The sequence below is a fragment of the Lycium barbarum genome, chromosome 1 (assembly GCF_019175385.1).
Source record: "Lycium barbarum isolate Lr01 chromosome 1, ASM1917538v2, whole genome shotgun sequence".
Lineage (NCBI taxonomy): Eukaryota > Viridiplantae > Streptophyta > Magnoliopsida > Solanales > Solanaceae > Lycium > Lycium barbarum.
In genome coordinates, this window is record NC_083337.1 from 157,430,088 (window position 1) to 157,451,368 (window position 21,281).

Below are 21,281 nucleotides of genomic sequence, written 5' to 3' on the forward strand. Positions count from 1 at the left end.
TTTGATTAATAAAGTTAAAAATTACTTTTGTCAATATTAGAGTAGTAATTTATGTTTGACCAAAATTTCCAAACTGTTTCTGGGGGAAAATATTTTCTTTACCTTCTGAAATACAGTTTATGTTACTACTCAAAAACACACTACAAGAAAGAAGAGATTTGGAAACAATTTTTTTTTTGTTGCCATAGATAGGTTATTGTTGCAAAAAATATTTTTGGCAACAACATTTTTTTTGTTGTTGCATAAACTTTTCCCAACGGTTGTTATTGCAACGACGTGCAACAACTTTTTTTTAAGTTGCCAAAAGTACTTTTTGCAACAATAGTCAATACTATATGGCAATAAAATTAAATTTTTGGCAACGAAAAAAAATTCATTTTTAAAAGATTCATATATATATATATATATATATATATGCCAACAATAAAATTAAGTTGTTGTCAAATATTGACTTTTGCCAACTATATTATTTTTGTTGCCAAAAGAGCTGTTGCAATTTCTATACTTTCTTGTAGTGACACTTATTTCTTTCCTAAAAGCTTGATCAAACAACTCAACTCTCTAAAATAAACACTTTTTAAGAAAATGAATGATTTTGGCTTCCAAGCTTGTGTCAAACAGACAATTATAATTAAGGTGTGTGTGTGTATATATATATTGATGATGTAAATATGTTTTATATAATGAATGAATTTTAATTTGTAATTGAAGATTATGTGTTATGTTTATTAGTAGAATACCAATAAATTATGCTTAATTATCATGAAGAGTTTATCTGTGACGTCTAATTAGAAGTGACTTGATTGTGTAATTAGAGAAGAATTTATCCGCAACATCCTAGAAGTCATGATTTGATTGTTTAACTAGAGTTTAAGTTCAATAATCATCTCATATTGTATACATCATGCATGCATAAAATTTAAACTCAGCTACTACTCCTAATTTCTTTGGAGCTTCCATTTTTTCAATCCTAACATAGAACTCTTTTGTACTTAAGAACTTAACTATCAAGTTCTCTAGAAAGGCACTCGCAACTGTGCAATACCACCACACGTGCTCATCAAAAGCACACAGAATTAAATTCTTTAAAACCAAAACCTCCTTTTCGGAGTGAACTCAGTTAGATCTATCAGATTATATTATAAAGACAAACGTATTACTGTCACTTAATATCTCTTAATATCATACTCCAGTCTTAGTAGTTATGACCCTTTTATGCAGGTGCCTAATTATTACTAATTACTAGTTATGTGAGGCCCGGGCTTACTCAAGATATAAAAGTAGATATTTTAACTAAAGAAATATAATTTGTGTTAGTACAAGTGTACAACAACAACAACAAAACAACCATATACCCATTGTAGTCCCACAAGTGGGTAGTTATATGAAAGCAAAATTTTCATTCCACTCCTTTAATATTTTAACTTCCATTTTGATGAAATTATTTAATTCAAATCAAATTTGGAGCCAGAATTTGACATTATAACTTATGTATCCTAATTTTATGAAATTATTTAGTTCTAAATAAATAATCTATACATAGTTAATGAACTTTTAAGACAAATACATAATTTAACTTGTGCAGCGGATGGAGCTGCTCCTCTCTTAATTAGGGATTAGGGGTTCGAACATGGATATGGGAAAAAATCTTTGGAGGAAGCGCTCCCCCCGAATAGGCGCGATACAGTGCGAATTATCTGGATTAATTGGGCTCAAATGCGGATATCGAGCACCAATCAGAAAATCAAAGAACGTGAAAAATGAGGTAGGAGGTTCGATAGCCTTTGAAAAGTAGACTTTAAAAACAAAAAACAAAAAAATTGACTTAAATAAATAAGATTAGGACCTAAAAGTAATTAATTAAAAAGTTTTAAAAAAATTTGAAAATTATTGTGAGGACTACAAAAGTCCCCAGGTTCGATAACTTTTGAAAAGTAGACTTTAAAAACAAAAAAACAAAAAAAGACTTAAATAAATAAGATTAGGACATAAAAGTAATTAATTAAAAAGTTTTTAAAAAATTGGGAAATTATTGTGAGGACTACAAAAGTCCTCACATTTGCTCTTATATAATATAGTAATATATGCACCTAAGCTGATATCCTTGCGAAACAAATTGGGCTTGGCTTTGTAGGTGTTTACGGTCTACCTTGGGACGGACTTGTCCATTTCTCAACAGTGACTCTGCCTAACTGTCACTGCATGATTTTAGTTTTTTTTTTTTTTGGGTTAAAAAGATTAGTAATATTAATTATTAAAATAATTAATATGCATCATAATAAAATACAGAATCTATTCAGGTTTAATTTGAATACCATAACCAGAGTGACTTTCGTTTTGCCCCAGAAATGCATTAACTACAAGATAATAATAACAGTAACAACGGTCATTTGGTTTTAATTACGTATATAGAAAGAAAAAAAAAGATGATACGAAGATTTGCTGAATAATTGTATAGTTATCAATTCCATAATTAAAGCTCGTGAGAGTAGTAATGTGTATAACTCCATAAAGGACAGCCCGGTGCACTAAGCTCCCGCTATGCGCAGGGTCCGGGGAAGGGCCGGACCACAAGGGTCTATTGTACGCAGCCTTACCTTGCAGAAATGCAAGAGGCTGTTTCCACGGCTCGAACCCGTGACCTCTTGGTCACATGGCAACAACTTTACCAGTTACGCCAAGGCTCCCCTTCATGTGTATAACTCCATACTCTAGTTAAAATTAATTTACTTTTGTAGCATAAAAGTAACCAAGATGTTACGAACTCTATCAAGTACTTGTCATTTGTCAAAAGTAAAATTTAAAAAACACTAAACAGCTATGTTATGAAGGTTGACATTGTGAGTATTATGGAGAGTAATTCTTTGTTGGTAATGCAAAGTAAAAGTTTCTTGTGTGTTGTTTTGTCTCTCACTTGTCTTTTGTCCTCATGAATGCAAAATGTCCCACATAGGTGGTGGAAAGTCCTTCCTTTTACTTTATAATGAAAAGTTCTTTATTGAGTTGGTAAATGAGCTAGAATAAGGGTGTGGCCTCGCCCACATGAGAATTGGGCTTCGTAGGCAAAATGGGTCAATTGCCCCCCCCCCCCCCCCCCCCCCCTCTCCCCCAGGCCTCAACGTTAATGACCTTTATTCTCGACCATATCTGGGCAATATTTTGTGCAAGCTCCATACTTCCACCCACCAATGCAGGTGTTCGGGAGTTGTTGTGGAACCTTGGGGAGCGTGCCGGGCTAAACAATTTGTACCGTGATCGGTCCGGAAATCCCTTTCAAGGGAGTGTCTTGCCACGCAACATGGTTTTAGAATTTGTTTTCTTATTTTACTTATTACTGATCTATATTATTCTCCATTTTTACTAACAGACATTATCCTAGACAGAAACTTGAATATGCAAAAATGATAGTACTAATCTTTAGGATGATCTAATATTGGGCGAGGAATATCATGATTAATATAATGAAAAGTATTACGCTTCTAAATAGATTCGATCTTTTTACAAATGTTTGTTTGTGTGCAGACAAATAAATGATGGTCTGACATATGCATGGAAGCCCTTTATTTTGTTTCTTCCTTAAAAAGACTTATAATTCAACGTGATCTACATTTAGGTTAGGACTTGCGGGGAGCTAGGTGCTTGACTTCAGGTGTGAAAATTCAGGATTAACACATGCAATTAGCTGTCGTTGACATTTCTTACAGATCTTTGAGGATCTACTTCAAAGTCTTTATAGGACTTCCTTTGAATATTATTTCACTTGCATTTCAGATTATTAATTAGGAGGAGGCCGGTCAGTGAGAAATAAAAGCATAGTATGTTAGTCCTAACTATATTAATTAACGAGGCTGCAGAAATAACCTACTCCACTGGAAACTCTAAATCAATAAATGCACCACGGGGGACTCTAGATTGCTGTATTTAGATGTGCTAATTGTTGTGAGACAAATTAAAGCAGCGATTAATATTCAACGCTGCTACTAAACTTGGTTGGCTAGCTAATTTAATAGTACATAAGTAGTAATTAGGAAGATCAACGAAACGTACCCGAAGAAAACGCAATATATACAGAATCCATGGAATTACGTGGGCAGCTAGAAAGCTTATATACCAAAATCCTTAGCTTCACCCACCCCACCCACCCTTACCCCAACGAAGGGATCAAATTTGTCGGCAATATTACAAGTTTACAACTCCAGGAATTTATTGATTGTTCTTCTGTAAATTAATTTGTATAAACCTGGCAATATTATAACCTTCATGACCATGAGCTAAGGCTTATCATAGACCTTCTATAACAATCATCCTCTATAATAATATTTAACTATAAAGGTCAGTTTTTATTTTATTTTTCAAAACTGATTTTTCATGTTATGTGTTATCTTATATGTTTCTGTAGCTTTTTTCCAGAGCAAGAATCTGTAAGTTGACTTGTACTATTGAACATGAAGTCAAAAGATACAAGGGAAAGAAAACAGTGGATAAAAATTCCAGATTACACCTTATATAATATATCGGTCTAAATATCAGGTATCTTCGACAACCTTAGACTTGTCCAGGGACAAATCTCATGTTATAGAAGTCAAAAAAATATTCAGACAAATAACGTCGTTAGGAAGAGGTCGACTGGATTAGATGATACATCCATGCAAGGGTCCTCCACTCCTCCTTGTATTGTCACTAGAAATTAAGATATTGTTGTTGGACTTGAAAATCGGTTCACAATGATAACAAGTTTTGGAGCTAAGAGATGGCAAATAGACTTGTGACTCAAATTTGAACTAATCAAAATGGCTCATAATTCTATTAGCCTAAAATTTACTCATGAGTTAAAAATTACTATTAGACGAAAAAGGGTAAAACAACAGGTCATCACTCAAAGTAACTACTTGTGAATTTTATCCCCAAAAATCACGAAATTGGGTGAAAGGAAAATTGGGCCTAATACACTGATTCAACTACTAAAATAAATACGCAAAAATAGCAGCCATTGGCCACTTTTCAGTTCTGTATTGAAAAATAGCTACCGTGATGAAATTTCATAGTTAAAGGTGATATTCCAAAACAATAACCTTGAGTTCTACTCATAATTTGGAAACTTCATTATAGTGGTTATTTTACCATTACATGAGCTGAAAAGAGGTTTGTGAAGATTACTCAATAATCAATATATTCGAACACTTGGGCCATTCACCTATAGCTAGCTTGAGTCTGGTGGGCTTATCCTTCGTACTTCTAACTTGGGCCTCTGCACATTTTTTACTTGAATAGGAAAAAGGGAAAGTCACACAATACAACTTTTTCAAATTGTAATTAAAAAGATTACAAATACTTTAAAAAATGTAATTTATTCAAAATTTGAACTTCTTAATTACTAAAATACAACTTCTTACATTCCTAATATATCAATAATACTTAATTTTAGGAGTTACTACCATTAATGCATATCCACTTTTTACTTTCTATTTCTTTCAAAATCACCCCCCTCCCCACCCCCCGCCGCAAAAAATTTATCTATGAAAAGGGCATGGGAGATAATGTAATTTTCCGTATTCCAGCTACCGTTTTAAAAATATTTTTTTCTTTCGTTTCCTCCTTTTTTTTTTTTTTTATTATTTTCACTTGATGACTGATGCAATTATTTTTTTGTGACTAAAAGAAATTATTTGAATATATTAATATTAATATTAAGAAAACTACAAGAAAATATATGGTATATTGGAAAACAAAAGTACATGAAAATATACCTAAAAAGTATATGGTATATTCAAATTGGCAAATTTAACTGAAAATATGATAACAAAATATCTGTGGATATAACAGTAGAAATTAGTATATCTAAGTATGTATATTATATACCTAATATATGAATATATTACTCTACGTGCCAACCAATTGTACTCTATAATAACATATATGGTAATAATATACGATATATAGATAGAATAATATATATAACATATACTACAATAATATACTTGTTCATGAATTAACTTTATTTTTTTGGGTTAGAATTCATGAATTAGTTTGCTAGTAGATGGTGCTGGAGCTTTTTTAGGTAAGCATTTATTGTGTTTTTATATGCATTTAATTATGTTATCACTAATATAGGGAATCTCCTTATTTATAGATTTTTATTTATAGCAATAATCTCCTTGTTTTTAGCTTTAAGTTGCGCAATTTCTAATATCTAAATTAGTTGTAGATTATATAATTAATTCTTATATATCTTGTATTTGTGAAAGTTCCCCCAGGAAAAAATCTACATTTGTAATTGAAATAAATCATATATTTGACATATCAAATCTTATGAGCCGTTTGGACATTGTTTGAAACCATGATTTGAAGTCATGTTTGGACATGTAATTTGGATATCTTAAGTTGTATTTACTCTTATAGACATAAAAACCCCACAAGTTATGAAAACTATCAAAACATTTTAATTCTTATACAATCTTACCAAATGAACAAGTCATAGTTCATAACAAAATTAATACGCTACTAGAAGACCTTTTAAAAAAATACAATATCAATTGATTAAACTTTAGTTTAATAAAAATGAAAATTTAACATGAATAGTAATGTAACTACTCTTTGATATAATCTTCCCACATGGTAGACATAAATAAAGGTTGGTGGAAGTTAATGAGATTGGTAAATGGTTAGTGGGAGTAATTGTTAAAAATATTTACCAACTTATGAATTTTTTTAAATAAAATATAAACTTATGAATCAAGTTTTATATTTAAATTTTTTGAAACCATGATTTGAAACCCCAAATTATATCTTTTTAGATGATTTGAAGTTTCAAACATAAGATGAAATGCATATCCAAATGCAAATTTCATCTATAATTTCAAATCGCGATTTCAAATCGCATGGCGAAACGCCGACTTAGTGTAAAATAAACAGAGTCAGCACGTTGCCCATCGTGTCATAAAATGATATTTCCTGTTCCTTTAATGTCGTCTTTTTCAAAAATTGTCAGGTAAGTGGTATCCACATTCCAGAGTCAAAACCATCAATCAAGCCTAGAGCCCATATGATTTTTAATCTATGGGTCCAAACTCCAAACCACCTTCTTTTCAAGAGAAATGAAAAACGGAAAAGGTTCAAATATACCCTGAAGTATGTGAAAAAGTTTAAAATATACCCCTTATTATATTTTGAATCTAAATATACTCCTATTGTTATACTATTAAATTAAATATATCTCTACTCCGTTAAGTTTGTTCAAGGTGGACATCCAATCCTACGTGACACTGACAATTGATGAGGTGGATGCGATGTGACATGCCACCTCATCACCTTTAACCCATTTTAACCCTCCCCTGTATTTGTTCTTCCGTCACTAAAATTTTCTTCCCCTTCACCATTTGCCAAAACAAGACTAGAAAAATGAAATTTGCATAAATCAGCCACTATTATGATTTCTAAAATTCTATTTGCTGGCCACATGAGCCAAAATTATAAAATTCTACAAAAATGGAATTTGCATAATCGCCAAAAACACCAGTATAACGCTCTCCCTCGTGTGGCTTTGCTGGGAAGACATAAAGATGAAGTAAAGAAGCAACACCCATGTGTACTGGATGAATAAGCAGAGCTGTTAAAGTCAAATTGTGGAAGGAATATCAAGCATCCCTAGCCAACCGAGACAATCTTAAATGCATAACACTGCACCCAAATATAATTTTAGAAATCATTATAGCGGCTGATTTATGTAAATTCCATTTTTATAGCCTTGGTTTGGCAAATGGTGGTGGGGGTATTTTAGTGGTGGAAGAATAAATATAGGGGAGGGATAAAATGAATTAAGGGTGATGAGATGGCATGTCACATGACATCCACCTCATCAATTGTCAGTATCATGTAGGATTGAATGTCCACCTTGAACAAACTTAACGGAGGAGAGATATATTTGATCCAATAGTATAATGATAGGGGTACATTTAGACCCAAAGTATAACGAGAGTATATTTAAACCTTTTTCTCATAATACAGGGGTATATTTGACCCTTTTCCGAATGAAAAATAAAAGTGCATTATCTGACACATTTATTTTATTTGAAAATTCAGAGAATTGTTTTTGTCATATCTTCTTGGATTTAGCTATTTTTTTTATATCACTTTTTATGTAATTTTGAGAAGAGACATAAATTCAACCCTAAATTTGCATCGAAAACTCACTTCAACAATTAAACTTAAGTGGTAATTCTTTACCCCCTAAACAATTTATACGTGAATTATCCCAACCTTACTTTGCCCAGATCAGTTGAGAACTGGGTGTTGTTATACCATTCGCTCTGTGATAGGTCCACGTCATTTAATGATTTTTTTCTAAATATAATTTGTTCCAAACTTAAAAAATAATTATAAAATGAACAGAACCCAACCCAAGTTAAAACCCGACCCGTTCCCAAACAAATGACCCTTATTCCTAAACCAAATCATCCTTTTCACCATATTTCGTTGAGTCCACTTCTGCAATTTTTGGTACGTTTTTTTTATTAATGTTGGTGCACAAATTATTCTTGAATTTCTATTCTACACCAAAGTTTCTGCTTTTAATTTCCAGGTTGCGATAGCAAACAACCTGAGAATTTTGTTTTCCTTATATCTGAAAATAGTAAAACTCAGATGGGTATTCAATTTTAATTTAGCAGAATAGTCTGAAAGACTCCCGTACTTAACATTTTTTGACATCTCGGTGTTTTGTACATACATGTTTGCCAACTGAATCACTCTACCCATCAAAATTGAGTATTTTAAACTCATCTCATCCTATGTGACATTTGACTCAGCTGTGGGTGTTATACACTCATTTTAGGCGAGTGAGGCCTCGTAAAAAGGCAATAACAGCCAATTTTTGCCCTTTAGAAGTCACCTTCTTCTCCAACTATTAAACCGCCATTGTTGAACCAATTTTGAGCTCTAAATTTTATTTTATTTTTTTGAAAAAAACTATCTCTTTCTTTTCTTCCTCCACCCTCTCCCAACTCCCCCATTTATGTTTCTCTTCTCCCTCAATCAACTTTTTTAGGATGAATGAAGAAAAAATCACTCCAACTCTTGCTAATTGTCAAAAAGGAAAGAAAAACAAGAACTGTTCGTTTTTCCTTGTGTGATTTCATAAAATCAAATACATGCTGCTTGACTAATACTACTGGTTTATTTGATTCTCAAAATCATAATAGATTAAAATTAAAAAAAAAAAAAAGGACTGTTCGTTCACCTTCATTTAAAAAAAAAAATCCCAGCCCTCACCCTTGTTCATCTTCTTCTTGCAATTTTGATGGTGGCAAAATCCTAACCCATCTCCGCATAAGCTTCTTTCAACAATAAATCTATCAATACAACACAACAACAAAACTCCATACCCAATCCATAACATTAATTGAAAATCTAAAAAGAGTTAAATCTAAAATCTCCCAAAACACATCAATTTCTAATTTCTTCCACAAAATCAATCACAATCTTACACCAATAATTACGAAAGGGACAACCCAAAATTCCCAATTTTTATTCTACCTGCTCCTCCTCCTCCTTCTTCGCCATCCTTTATAACCTCCCCATTCATGACTCGACCCGATCCTAAACCCGTATCCACCTCTAAATTCTCTTAAAATTGCATTTAATGGCTCTGACAAAATGTTGAGCTTTGACGCAATGGAGTGGGCTGATTGTAACATAATTTTGGTGGTGGTGGGTGGAACAGGGAGATGGGAGGGTGAAGAGAGAAGAGAAAGGTTGGGTTTTTTTTTTTCCTTAAACAAAAGGAATAAATTTATTTTTTCGCAAAGCTAATTTTTATAAAAATAAATGATGACATGGCATTAGTTTATATAGGTGAATCTGATGTGTCCTTTGTGTCTCAGCGAGTGAGTTACACACAACTAGGGGTTTAAAATGCTCAATTTTGATGGACAGAGGTATTCAGTTGGCAAACATGTAAGTACAAACACCAAAATATCAAAAAATATTAAAGTACAGGGGTCTCCCAGACTATTCTGCCTTTTAATTTTACTCTTCGTCTTTTAGCCTCTAAATCAATCCACAGCTACTATAAAAGGAGCTCTAAAATAGTAGGTAGCAACAAACCATTTTTCAGATCTGAAGAATATTAGCTCGAGCTTCAAGCTTCTTTCATGGAGTTTTTCGGTTGGTTGTTCAAGCTTTCAACTCTTCTCCATGAGTGGTGGCTTCCAAAGTGAATTCCAAATCAAAGAGAGAATCAATTGCACCAATGATACCAGAAACAGAACAATGACTATTTTTTTGATTTCAAGTGTTTTTTTTTTTTACTGTTGATTTTTTTTTTTCTGAAATCAAATACTAAAATAGTGATTATAAATATGGTATCCTGTGGGGCAATTACTTATGTAATATAAATAGAGAAAAGAAACAGGTGTAATGGTGGTGAAAACATAAAGGGAAAGTGAGAAGAAGAAGAGAAAAGAAATGAGGAGAAAAAAAAAAGGTTCAATATTAAGTGTATTTAATTGTATAATGACGAATTAGAAATGACATCTAGAGAAGGTAGTCGGTTTTAAGCATTACTTTTTTCTCTCACGGACCAAGTCACCTCTTAAGGGGCATAAATTACACATTGAATGAGATTAGGGGTAAATAATTACTCATAAAGTTAAAGTGCTAAAATGAGTTTTCGTAAGTTCAGGAGTGAATTTATGTTTTTTCTCATGTAATTTTCAAATATACATATTAAATTTCCAGATTATAGTTAAACTCACATTAAAAATTAAATATTTTGACTATTGTACTTAGAATCAAGTCAAACAAAATGAAATGAGGGGAATAATAAATTAGGAAAGTGGAACCATTAAACCATGGTAGGTGGCTGACGCGTCTCATTCACTTTTTATCTTAATTTAAATTCTGAGAGAGTCGTATACTAGAAGAAGCAAAGTTTTTTTTTTTTTTTTTTTTTTGCAGGGGTGGGGGTTGAAAATCTGATCATGAAATTGTAACTATTTTTAAATTTTTTGTTCTCATAGATGTTTGGTAGTCATAAAGCTCGACTAACTCGAATTCGCATGGCCCACTAAATTGTAATCATTAATCAACTCTATTTATTGGATGGTGTTTCACTAATACGGAACTTAATGTTCTAATTTTAGGTGTATATTATATTAGTTAGTGATAGATGAAATACTCCCCCGTCTTGTATTAGTTATCAACAGTACTAAATGTGTTCGTCCCAAAATATTTGTCAATTTACAAAATTAAAATAAAATTAATAAGCTTTTTTCATTTGGCCCTTTAAATTAATTCTTTTTAAAAGTAAACAATATTGATTATATTGAAAAGAGTCAAGGGTAAATTAGTAAAACAACACTTTTTATTTATGATTTTTTAAATGACGTGTTAAAGAAATCGTGACAACTAATATGAAACGGAGGAGTATATTAAACTGATGTCTTAAAAGATAGTTTGACAAGTAAAACACACATTAAATTCAATAGATTAATTATTTTGACTTATTAAAGTTATTAATATTGCATAAGTACAATTGTATTAAATACTTCGGAACGTCTTTTTTAGGTCATGTAAACTGGAACAAGAGAAATAATAGTGAGGATTAATTTTTACTTAGCAAAAAGAGACCCCAATTTTCCCATTTCCGTGTAGTGTATATCCAAATAAACAGATGAAGTTGACACTTTGCGTTAGCCAATATTTTATTTTTATTTTTTATTATAAGTCAATTATCACCAGCAGTAAATGGGACACTATCGAAAACATGAACCCGCGACCTTTTTAGTATGAAAAACAAAAACCAAACTAACACAAAAATAAATAAATACATAACTAGGTTTCACGCACAGAATCTGTGCGTGAAAGGACCAAACTGTAACTTTTTTAATTTGTTCCTTTCACGCACAAATTCTGTGCTTGAAAGGCTACTTTTTTTTTTTTAAACCTATCAAAATCACGTTTTTTCCATACTTTGGGCAAAGATTAGTTATGTTTCAAAATCCCGAAATATCAATATTTTATATAAGACTTAATATTTTTTTTTGCGTACAATAATTTTGGCTCATTACATCAAGTATAACTAAATGTTTGGATCGGCGTTTTAGGGGTTCTAAAGTGCCCCAAAGTAAGTTTTTTTGTTTGGAAACTTGACTTCCTTTAGTTTAAGTGTCATATTTTATAGGGTTTTGATCTGAGTGTTTTATTATTTAGTCAAATCGAATGTACAAATAAAAATATTTTATTTAATAATAATTCATCTAATACGAGAGGTTTATACTTATTCAAAAATAATTCATTTCATTAAATTACAATACTAATTCAAAGTAATACAATACTAAATTACAGTGACAATACAATCTTCAAGTTCTAAAGGCTCGATTACTTCGAGACGTGCTTGTACTACCACCGCCTTGTTGCCCACATGAACGCTTGTCATGGCCATATTGCTTACATGTAGAGCACTTACGAGAGTAAGTTCTTTCACTAACATCCATTTGATTGGGTCTACGACTCCGTGAGTTAATGCCCAATTTCCTGATGTAATCCTTGTTAGCAACCATCGAAAACGGCTCGTTCAGCCAATAAGCTTCATTATCAAGTGGGTGGAATTGGCCGGAATATGCTAAGGTAACTGTGGACCTTGTATTCCTACGCCACATAATTTGTTATCGTTTTTTTTCATTCTCTCAAAGCACTTTACAGCATGAGAACAAGGCATGTGGTACGTTTGCCACTTACCACAAGTGCATATTCTTGTTGCCTTATAAACGGTATGCACGTTTCCACCCTTACCGTTGTAATAACCCGTCCTAACTTCATACACACGTTGAATGGGGTCATACTCGGTCATTTGGTGAAGCTCACATTTTTTTCTATAATGCTCCATCTTAGTGTAGGGCTTTGGCATCCATGTCCCACTTTCGGCTAATATCGCTCCGGCGTGCCTTGTCCTAACCACAAATCGCTCCACAACCTGCTTGAAAGTCATTCTCACTATTGCGGTGTCAGGTAATCCCCGAGCACATTTCAGCAAGCCATTGAAAGACTCTGAGCTATTTGTTGTGAGCATGCCCCATCTTTTGCCACCATCAGCATGAAGCGTCCATTTTTCAATTTCGAGCTTCATCAACCAAACGTATGCGGGTTCACTAACTTCCTTGATCAGATCCATTTTTGTAGCCCATTTTCTTTGTTGATGCTCCATCGCATCCCCCCACATCAATTTGTTTAGAGTACCATTGTGAAACGTTGATTGCAAATTTGCCTTCAAATGCCTTAAGCAATAGCGATGGTAAACAAGGAGAGACTGCCACCCCGATAAATTATTATACAGTGCAATATGCCTTTATGATGATCAGACAACACACATATGCCCGTACGATCCTTAATAACATGAGCCTTCAAATGAGTCAAAAAGATCCCCCATGTGTCGTTGCTCTCGTTAGCGGCAATTGCGACAGCAAAAGGGAATATTGACCCATTGGCATCCATTCCTACTGCAATTAAGAGCTTGATGTCGTATGCGTGACGTCTATGGATATCACTGGCCGGCAGTGAGTAAACCCATCAATACATGGTTTGAATGTCCAGAATACGAAGTTAAAAATTTTACCCTCTATAAGCCGCCACTCTACAACAGTACCATCATTAAAATTTTGTAGAGCTGCCATATACCTTGGTAGCGATTGAAAAAAGGTATGTCAATTTCCAAAGATCATCTCAAAAGCGCGTCTACGCTTGAGAAATCCCTTTCTGTTGCTTATAGTTTTAGCATATGCGATTTGAACGTTTCTAATGCAATCTTTGATGGGGATCCTACACAAGTTTAAACAAATAACATTTAGTAATGATCTTTTAATTGATATAAGACCTATAATGTACTAGGTAGGATATGTTACCTTGGCGTTGCGGCAACGTCTTTAAGTAACACTTGAGCAATCATGTTTATATCTAAATTATAATGATCTGCTCGATTGTCTTCCATATCACAAGTGTGTTTTTGGCGGAATTTTGTGATAGCCCACGTACCATCAGGCTTAACAATTCCCCGGAGCAACCACTCACATCCTTGATACCGTCGTCTACAAACTAGCCTCCATATCTTTGTGTTTGACTGATAAACCTTAAACTCCCTCATGTCCTTAAAACAATAAATTTTGACAGCCCGTTGCAACGCCTTTTTGGATGCGAACAACATTTCTTTTGCAAGGTAGCATGGATCTCTGTTGAGATCCTTTGGTTTAATCCAGTTTTTTAGGCGACTGTGATCATCTTCTCTTGTGAAGACAAATGCATCATCACGACCTTGCAGGCTGTCAAGATAAGGAATATTGTTAGAATGCCATTGAATTGGGCTTTCAGAAGTTTGGTTTTCAGCCATCGGTAGTGGTACGTGGTGGTGCATTGGTTCTTGTTGGTTTTGGCTTTGAGGAATATTGTTGGTCATACCAACTTGGACATCATCATCATTGGTTACCTCTGCATTATTAGCTATTTCATCGTCATCACTTGATGATGACTCATAATAATTTGGAAAAACTTCATTATCAAGTGCATTCCTCCTCCTACACGAAAAATAACATATTTTAAATACTATATATATATATGTATATATATATTTAATATCAAGGTGATGAACTTATTGTTGTTCATAAGCATTGTCATGGTGTGGAGAATGATCAACTCCACCGAACTGAGAGGATTCGCCAACATTCATATTTGGTACCACTAACGAGTTTTGAGAATGGTTCCTATAAAGATTTGAAAAATGGTTATTTATCAATTCATACAACAAACACGTGCCACTACAAATAATAATAATAATATTATAAAAATGCATATTTACCAATTTACATTGTAAGCTTGATTAAATTGCTGCCTTAGATTTTCCAGCGATACATGACCACTCAAAATGGCTCCATAAGAACTAAAGTTCCCATAAGTGTTACCATGAATAGGCACGACTTGAGGGACTTTTTCTCGAGGTATCTTTTCAACATACATCTCAAGAATTTAATGGATACTAAATCACTATATTATTCCGGTGATCCCAAATTATCACTCAAAGATTCATCATCGTTGATATTGTGCATGCCATAACGCACTACACCGTTTGATATTGTTTGTGGATATTTGCCTGTTGTTGAGATTCCAAACTCAGTGGGTGTAGTTTTCATTCTTTGGTGCATGTAACTGACTAGTGTTTCATAATTTAAAGTTGTTGGAAATTTAACATGGGCCTTTAGTTTGATACTATAACGAATGGAGTAATTGTCCTCAACGATATCTCCATCCCAAAATAGTGAAACCCTAACAGTTAAAGCATGTTGAGACATTTTTTCTATGAACTTTGATTTGTTTTTCAATGACCTGTAAGACTTAGACTTATGAATTGATGAGTTTTTCACTCGTCCAACATTCATGTTAAATAGATTGCTGAAATTGTCATGCTTGGTGTGTTGTCAAATCAATACTTACATTGCGCATTACAATGGTGCGCAATACAAGTGAGAGTCATATTAAAATGGTGCGCAATACAAGTGAGAGTCATATTAAAACAGTCAAATAATGCAGCATTGTATTGTCAAATCAAGTCTATATATGTCATAGATTGCTGAAATTGTCATGCGTGGTGTGTTGTCAAATCAACACTTACATTGCGCATTAAAATGGTGCGCAATACAAGCGAGAGTCATATTAAAACGGTCAAATAATGCAGCATTGTATTTCAAATCAAGTCTATATGTGTCATAGATTGCTGAAATTGTCATGCGTGGTGTGTTGTCAAATCAACACTTACATTGCGCATTAAAATGGTGCGCAATACAAGTGAGAGTCATATTAAAATGGTCAAATAATGCAACATTGTATTGTCAAATCAAGTCTATATGTGTCATAGATTGCTGAAATTGTCATGCGTGGTGTGTTGTCAAATCAACACTTACATTGCGCATTAAAATGGTGCGCAATACAAGTGAGAGTCATATTAAAACGGTCAAATAATGAAGTACTATATATAACATGATTGACAATTTCTAAAAGCATTCACATTAAAACGAGTTATCATGTCATTCTACACTCAGTTTGGTAATCTTGATTCTATTACATGTTTTACCCCAGGAAACATATTTGAAGCAATGGGTAGGACATGGGAACTAGATGATGAATTTCAATACTCAAATAACCCTAACAACAGATTCAATCGGAATACAATAATAAAATGAGAGTGGAGTGGGATTGGCGTGTTAGGGAGGCTGCCGCACTGGAGCAAAAGTTAGCGTCAGTAGGGCTTAAGCGCCCAAAAAAACGTGTTATGTCACTGCCTCGTGGAACTCCACAAGAGTTTAGTTTTGTTCTTAACCGTTTTCGTGAAGAGAACAATCGGATGCAAATACGTTACGTTAGGGTAGAATATGGTATACATAGTAGCACAAGATTTAGATCCAAGTGGAATTCGGACTGTGAGATGTCCGATGAAGATTAATATTTTTATATAAAGTAAGTAGGTAGGGTCATAAAGACCACCCCCTCCCAACTAGGGGTACATGGGGGTTTGCAACTATACAAGTAGCCCTTTCTTTTGTTATTAGACTACAACATATTCAATGTCGAGTAGTAGAAACACAACTTGATTTTTACTCTTACCAAAAGAACCAAATAGCAGTGATGATGAGAGTTCAAATCATAGCAGTTTTTCGAGTGATAACAGTGATTTCAAACTAGACGAGCTAAATCCCTACATTCTTATAGAACATAATGATGATTTCTGCAATGTGAAATATTCAGATCCGCGAGAATATTATTGCAGTTTACGCCGAGAATGGTCACATCGGCTTGCCGAATCAGAACGTCTTGTTCGTGACTTGGAAAATCTCAACGCTCCAATCCCAATAAGGTACTCAATAACCATGCCTCGAGTAGGTCCAGAAACTTGCGAGCTTGCAGTACAAAGGATTAGAAAAGAAAACAACAGAATGCTGGCAAGACGTTGTAGATTTTACATGCTAAAGTTGGCCGAAGAACAAGCATCATCAACCAGTAGAGAACTAACATCTATTGAAAAAAGATGTGTCTTAAGAAACCGCAAATATTTTTCTGACGACGATATTGAGGACTTCTATTCTGATGAAGATTAGGGGTTATTTAAGTTCTTTTAAATTTCTGACTCATGCGGTTAGTTTGTGTTGTAAGTTTATGATGAAGTCATCAATAAGAAAAAAATTAGTAAGTTTTTAATTTGCTTTGATTGTTTAAAACTATTATTAATTTCTAGCAAAGTGTGTTGAACGGGTGAAAATGGAGGAAATGAAGGAGAAGAGTTTGCTGAAAAATAGCTAAGTGGGGAAGAGAAGGCGCTCCATTTTTCTCCATGGAAGTTGGTTTGAACTCTTCAGCCTTTAGGTTAAGTGTTTTTTTAGCTGAAATTGCTGTTGTCATTGCTAAAATAAGAACAAGAAGAGAAAAAAACTTACTTCGGGGTACTTTAAAACCTCTAAAACGACGATCCAAACGTTTAGTTATACTTGATGTAATGAGCCAACATTATTGTACGTAGAAAAATATATTAAGTCCTATATAAAATATTGATATTTCGGGGTTTTGAAACATGACTAATCTTTGTCCAAAGTATGAAAAAAATGATTTTGATAGGTTTAAAAAAAAAGTAGCCTTTCACGCATAGAATCTGTGCGAGAAAGGATCAAATTAAAAAAAGTTACGGTTAGACTGTGCGTGAAACCTAGTTATGTATTTTTTTTTTTTTTTTCTTTTCATACTAAAAAAGTCGCGGGTTCTCGAAACCATAAGCTGATGAGGTGCGTCTACAACTGTTCATCATCTTTTCAATCTTTGTAAATTTGAACACCAGCTTTGACTATGCTAGAATAGAAACTTTGACTGAATTTGTCGTCTTTTTAAGTATTTGTCGTCTTGTGCTTCTTCTTAATCTCTTTTGTTGTGACCTTTGAATTATATTGTTTCATGAGGAAAAAAATGACTTATTACAACCTTTTGCCAGTACATTATTCTTGTCACGTCTTTACTCGTTAAGATGCCAAAATAAAATTTTCTGATAACTTTAAAGGCTCCTATGCATTTGGCCTTTATGTAAAGTACACATGCTATGCACACAGATTTTTTAGTACATGGAGTTAGTGGGAGTAAATATTTTATAGAGGTCATCAAAGGCACAAAAAAAAAATAAAAAAATTCATTGCATTTTTTTCTCTCTCTTGTCTTCTATGAATAGTCAGCCCCAATCCCATCCTTGCTCTCTCTCTTTTTTGGGCCTCACTCTCCCCCATAAATCTCTCTCTTTTTCTCTCGCCTCCCATAGCCATCCACTTGTTACCCCACCAGGTACTAACCCATCTCTCTTTTATTCCATGTTTATATTTATAGTAATTTCATTTTTACATATATGTATATACATATTTGTATATATGGAAGGTAGAGATCTTAGTTCTTATAAGGGTTTGTAAACATTTTCTTTAATTTTCAGGCTTTGGATCTGTTAAAAAGAAGAAGATGAATATGTACGCTTACCAACAGAAGGCCTTGGTGGGTTGTGTTGGAGTTGGAGAAACTGACATTTCTGTCTCTAATGGTGTCGTTTGTCCTAAGCCCCGTAAGCTTGGCTTCTTTAATTCTGTTGAAGAACCTATCAAACCTTATCAGTTGCTGCAATTTAGGTATGCCTTTTTTCTTCCCAACATTAAATTTATGGGGTTGGCCTGGTGGTAATTGGCTTGAGCCTTGGGGTGCTCCTTTCAAGGTTTCAAGTTCGAAACTCACTGGGTGCAAACAATTTCTGAGGGCCATTGGGACTGGGGTAAAACCCTGAATTACCCGTGGTGCACTTGCGGGAAACTCCTTGCCGAGGGCTTGTGCACCCCGGGATTAGTCGGGGCTCAAAGAGACCCGGACACCCGGTGCTTAATCAAAAAAAATAAAAATTTATAGTCTTTTCTTTTCTTTGTGTCCTATGTTTTATTCTCTCTGTATCTTATTTATTGTTTTTTTTCTTTCTTTTGGGTTTTTTAGAAATCAAGAAATGGAGGCTTGTGATTTGAAAGCTGGAACTGGGCTGCTGGATATCATCCTCACAAAGGTGAATTTTTTTAATCAATTTTTTTTTTGGTTAAAAGAAAAATCTGATCTTTTTCTTCTTTTATAAGGGAATTCAAGATTTCAAGTAGAATCTTCTTAATTTTAACTCCTTTTGCTTATGTAGGTCACTGAATTTTTTTGTCATCCCTTCTTGATAGGTCATCTTGATAAGTTTAGGACACTGATTTTAATTGAATATCTGAAACTACTACAACCTGTAATTTTCTGCTTTATAAGAAGTTTTTTAAGTTAATTTGAAGGGTTTATTTCTCATGAAAGTCATCTTTCTTCTTGATTTCAATTTTTTCAACAAAGAAAGTGACTTTCTCAGATATTAATACTAAGCAGTGTTTTAAAAGAAAAATAATACAAGTTGGTTTGTTTCTAGATGATCTAGTTTGTTAACCAGTTAATTCATCAAGTTGATTTGTTTATAGATGATCTAGTTTGTTAACAACTCAATTCACTTATACTGATAGCTAACAAGTTCTGATTTTTCTATTAACAGGAGAAGAATTATGAAGTTGATAAAGCCAATTTTGAGGCGGCTTCATCACCACCATTCTTTTATGGATCTCCACCAAGTAGGGCTGGGAATCCCCTGATCCAAGATGCCCAATTTGGCAACCATAATTTTGTTCCCATACTACCAATCCCAGAAAGAGCAGTGGGACCCACAACTCCACCACCCTCCTCCGCGATCGTGGGCGGAGGAGGATGCGTTCGTGTGAAGTTTGGGAACAACACAGCTCCTGTGAGGATTGAAGGCTTCAATTGTCGCGGCAGCAACAGTATCTCAGCTATGGCTTAGGTAAATCCATTGACAACATCACAAAAGAATAGATAAAAAGGAGAGATTTTTGGGGGAAAGAGGCCTACACCAAGTTGTTTAGTGTTGTATATATAGAGTGACAGAAAGAAGGTTTAAGTCCAATTTGCTGATGAGTTTTGTTCTCTAATCATTCAAATCCAGTAATTTGTGTATATTGTGACCAAGGTGATGAATGAATGTTTTTTAAGTCCAAAAGAATAAAACTGTAATAGCCCCCAATGAAAGATATAAGACAAAAAGATTACTTATCTTTTCTTTGGGAGTGACTAGGGTTCCTTTTTATAGCATTTTAGAACAACATAAGAGTTGAGAGTACTTAATTGTCGCATGAAGACTCAAAGAGGATGTTCGTTGAAAGTTTGTGACTTTTATCTTCATTGTAATAGTAATCTGAATGAAAAAGATGGTCTTTCTTTAGTATTAATTTTCTATTCTTGGCCTGCTACTGCTTTGTTTATAATAGTAATAATAGTGCAGTACAGATTGCTTATCTTTTCTTTTGGAGTGACTAGGGTTCCTTTTTATAGCATCTTGTAACATGAGTTGAGAGCACTTAATTGTAGCATGAAGACTCAAAGAAGGTGTTCTTTGAAAGTTTGTGACTTTTATCCTTCATTGTAATAGTAATCTGAAGGAAAAAGATGGTCTTTTCTTAGAAATTCATTCTTCTTGTATTCTACTATAGTAATTTTATATTCTTGGCTTGCTACTGCTTTGTAATAATAGACTAATAGTGCAGTACAGATGGATCAAAGCACACGTGTTTGTGAGTATTTTCAACTTTGATAATGAATCATGTTGCAATTATTCAATGTTCAATGGCCATTATTATCGCCACTACTCTGTGATTCTGTTCACAAATTTTGGACTTTTTTTAAAGGGTGTGTCATTATCTCTTTGCAATAAAGAAATGGTGGTTAATGCTCGAGGAGTGTTTGAACGAAATATTTTAGTATATTTTGTGATGGTGAAACATTGGAGACTACGTGGATTGGTTTTGCTTTCTTATGTTTATTTTTTGTTCTTTTGCATTAGCATATGGTTATTTGATATACGTTTAGTTGAATTGTCCAATTGATCCTCCCTCAGATTAAGGAGGAAAATTAGAGGCGTGGGGTGCTATGTTTAGCAATTTGTCGTGTGCATTTAAAGAAAAGTTTGATTGCTGACTAGTTTGTCTATAGGCTAGGCTGGCTCTGCTCATGGGTTGTCCACCTCTTTGCTAGACAACACAATAAAAGATTGCCAAATTGTTTGTTTTCTCAACGGCTCCTGTACTTTCCAAGAAGGGTCTCCCTCTTCACTAATATGCATTTTTCCCCCTTTTTATAATGGTCGTCTTCAG

General features: G+C 33.7%; 1 protein-coding gene across 1 annotated transcript; it reads left to right on the forward strand.

Annotated features, from left to right (window-relative positions):
- The first annotated feature begins 18,174 nt into the window (after window positions 1-18,174).
- Window positions 18,175-20,360, forward strand: LOC132599961 (uncharacterized). Its single transcript, XM_060313108.1, has 4 exons — window positions 18,175-18,354; window positions 18,497-18,686; window positions 19,039-19,105; window positions 19,613-20,360. Exons 1-4 carry the CDS (start codon window positions 18,237-18,239, stop codon window positions 19,913-19,915), a joined length of 678 nt encoding a protein of 225 aa, XP_060169091.1. The 5' UTR covers window positions 18,175-18,236; the 3' UTR covers window positions 19,916-20,360.
- Window positions 20,361-21,281: the final 921 nt, after the last annotated feature.

Excerpts from the sequence above, each read along its gene's own strand:
- LOC132599961 (XM_060313108.1), top strand. The coding sequence starts at position 18,237 with ATGAATAGTCAGCCCCAATCCCATCCTTGCTCTCTCTCTTTTTTGGGC. Across the intron at positions 18,355-18,496 it reads TCCACTTGTTACCCCACCAG|GCTTTGGATCTGTTAAAAAG; the intron begins GTACTAACCCAT and ends TTTAATTTTCAG. Across the intron at positions 19,106-19,612 it reads TGGATATCATCCTCACAAAG|GAGAAGAATTATGAAGTTGA; the intron begins GTGAATTTTTTT and ends TTCTATTAACAG.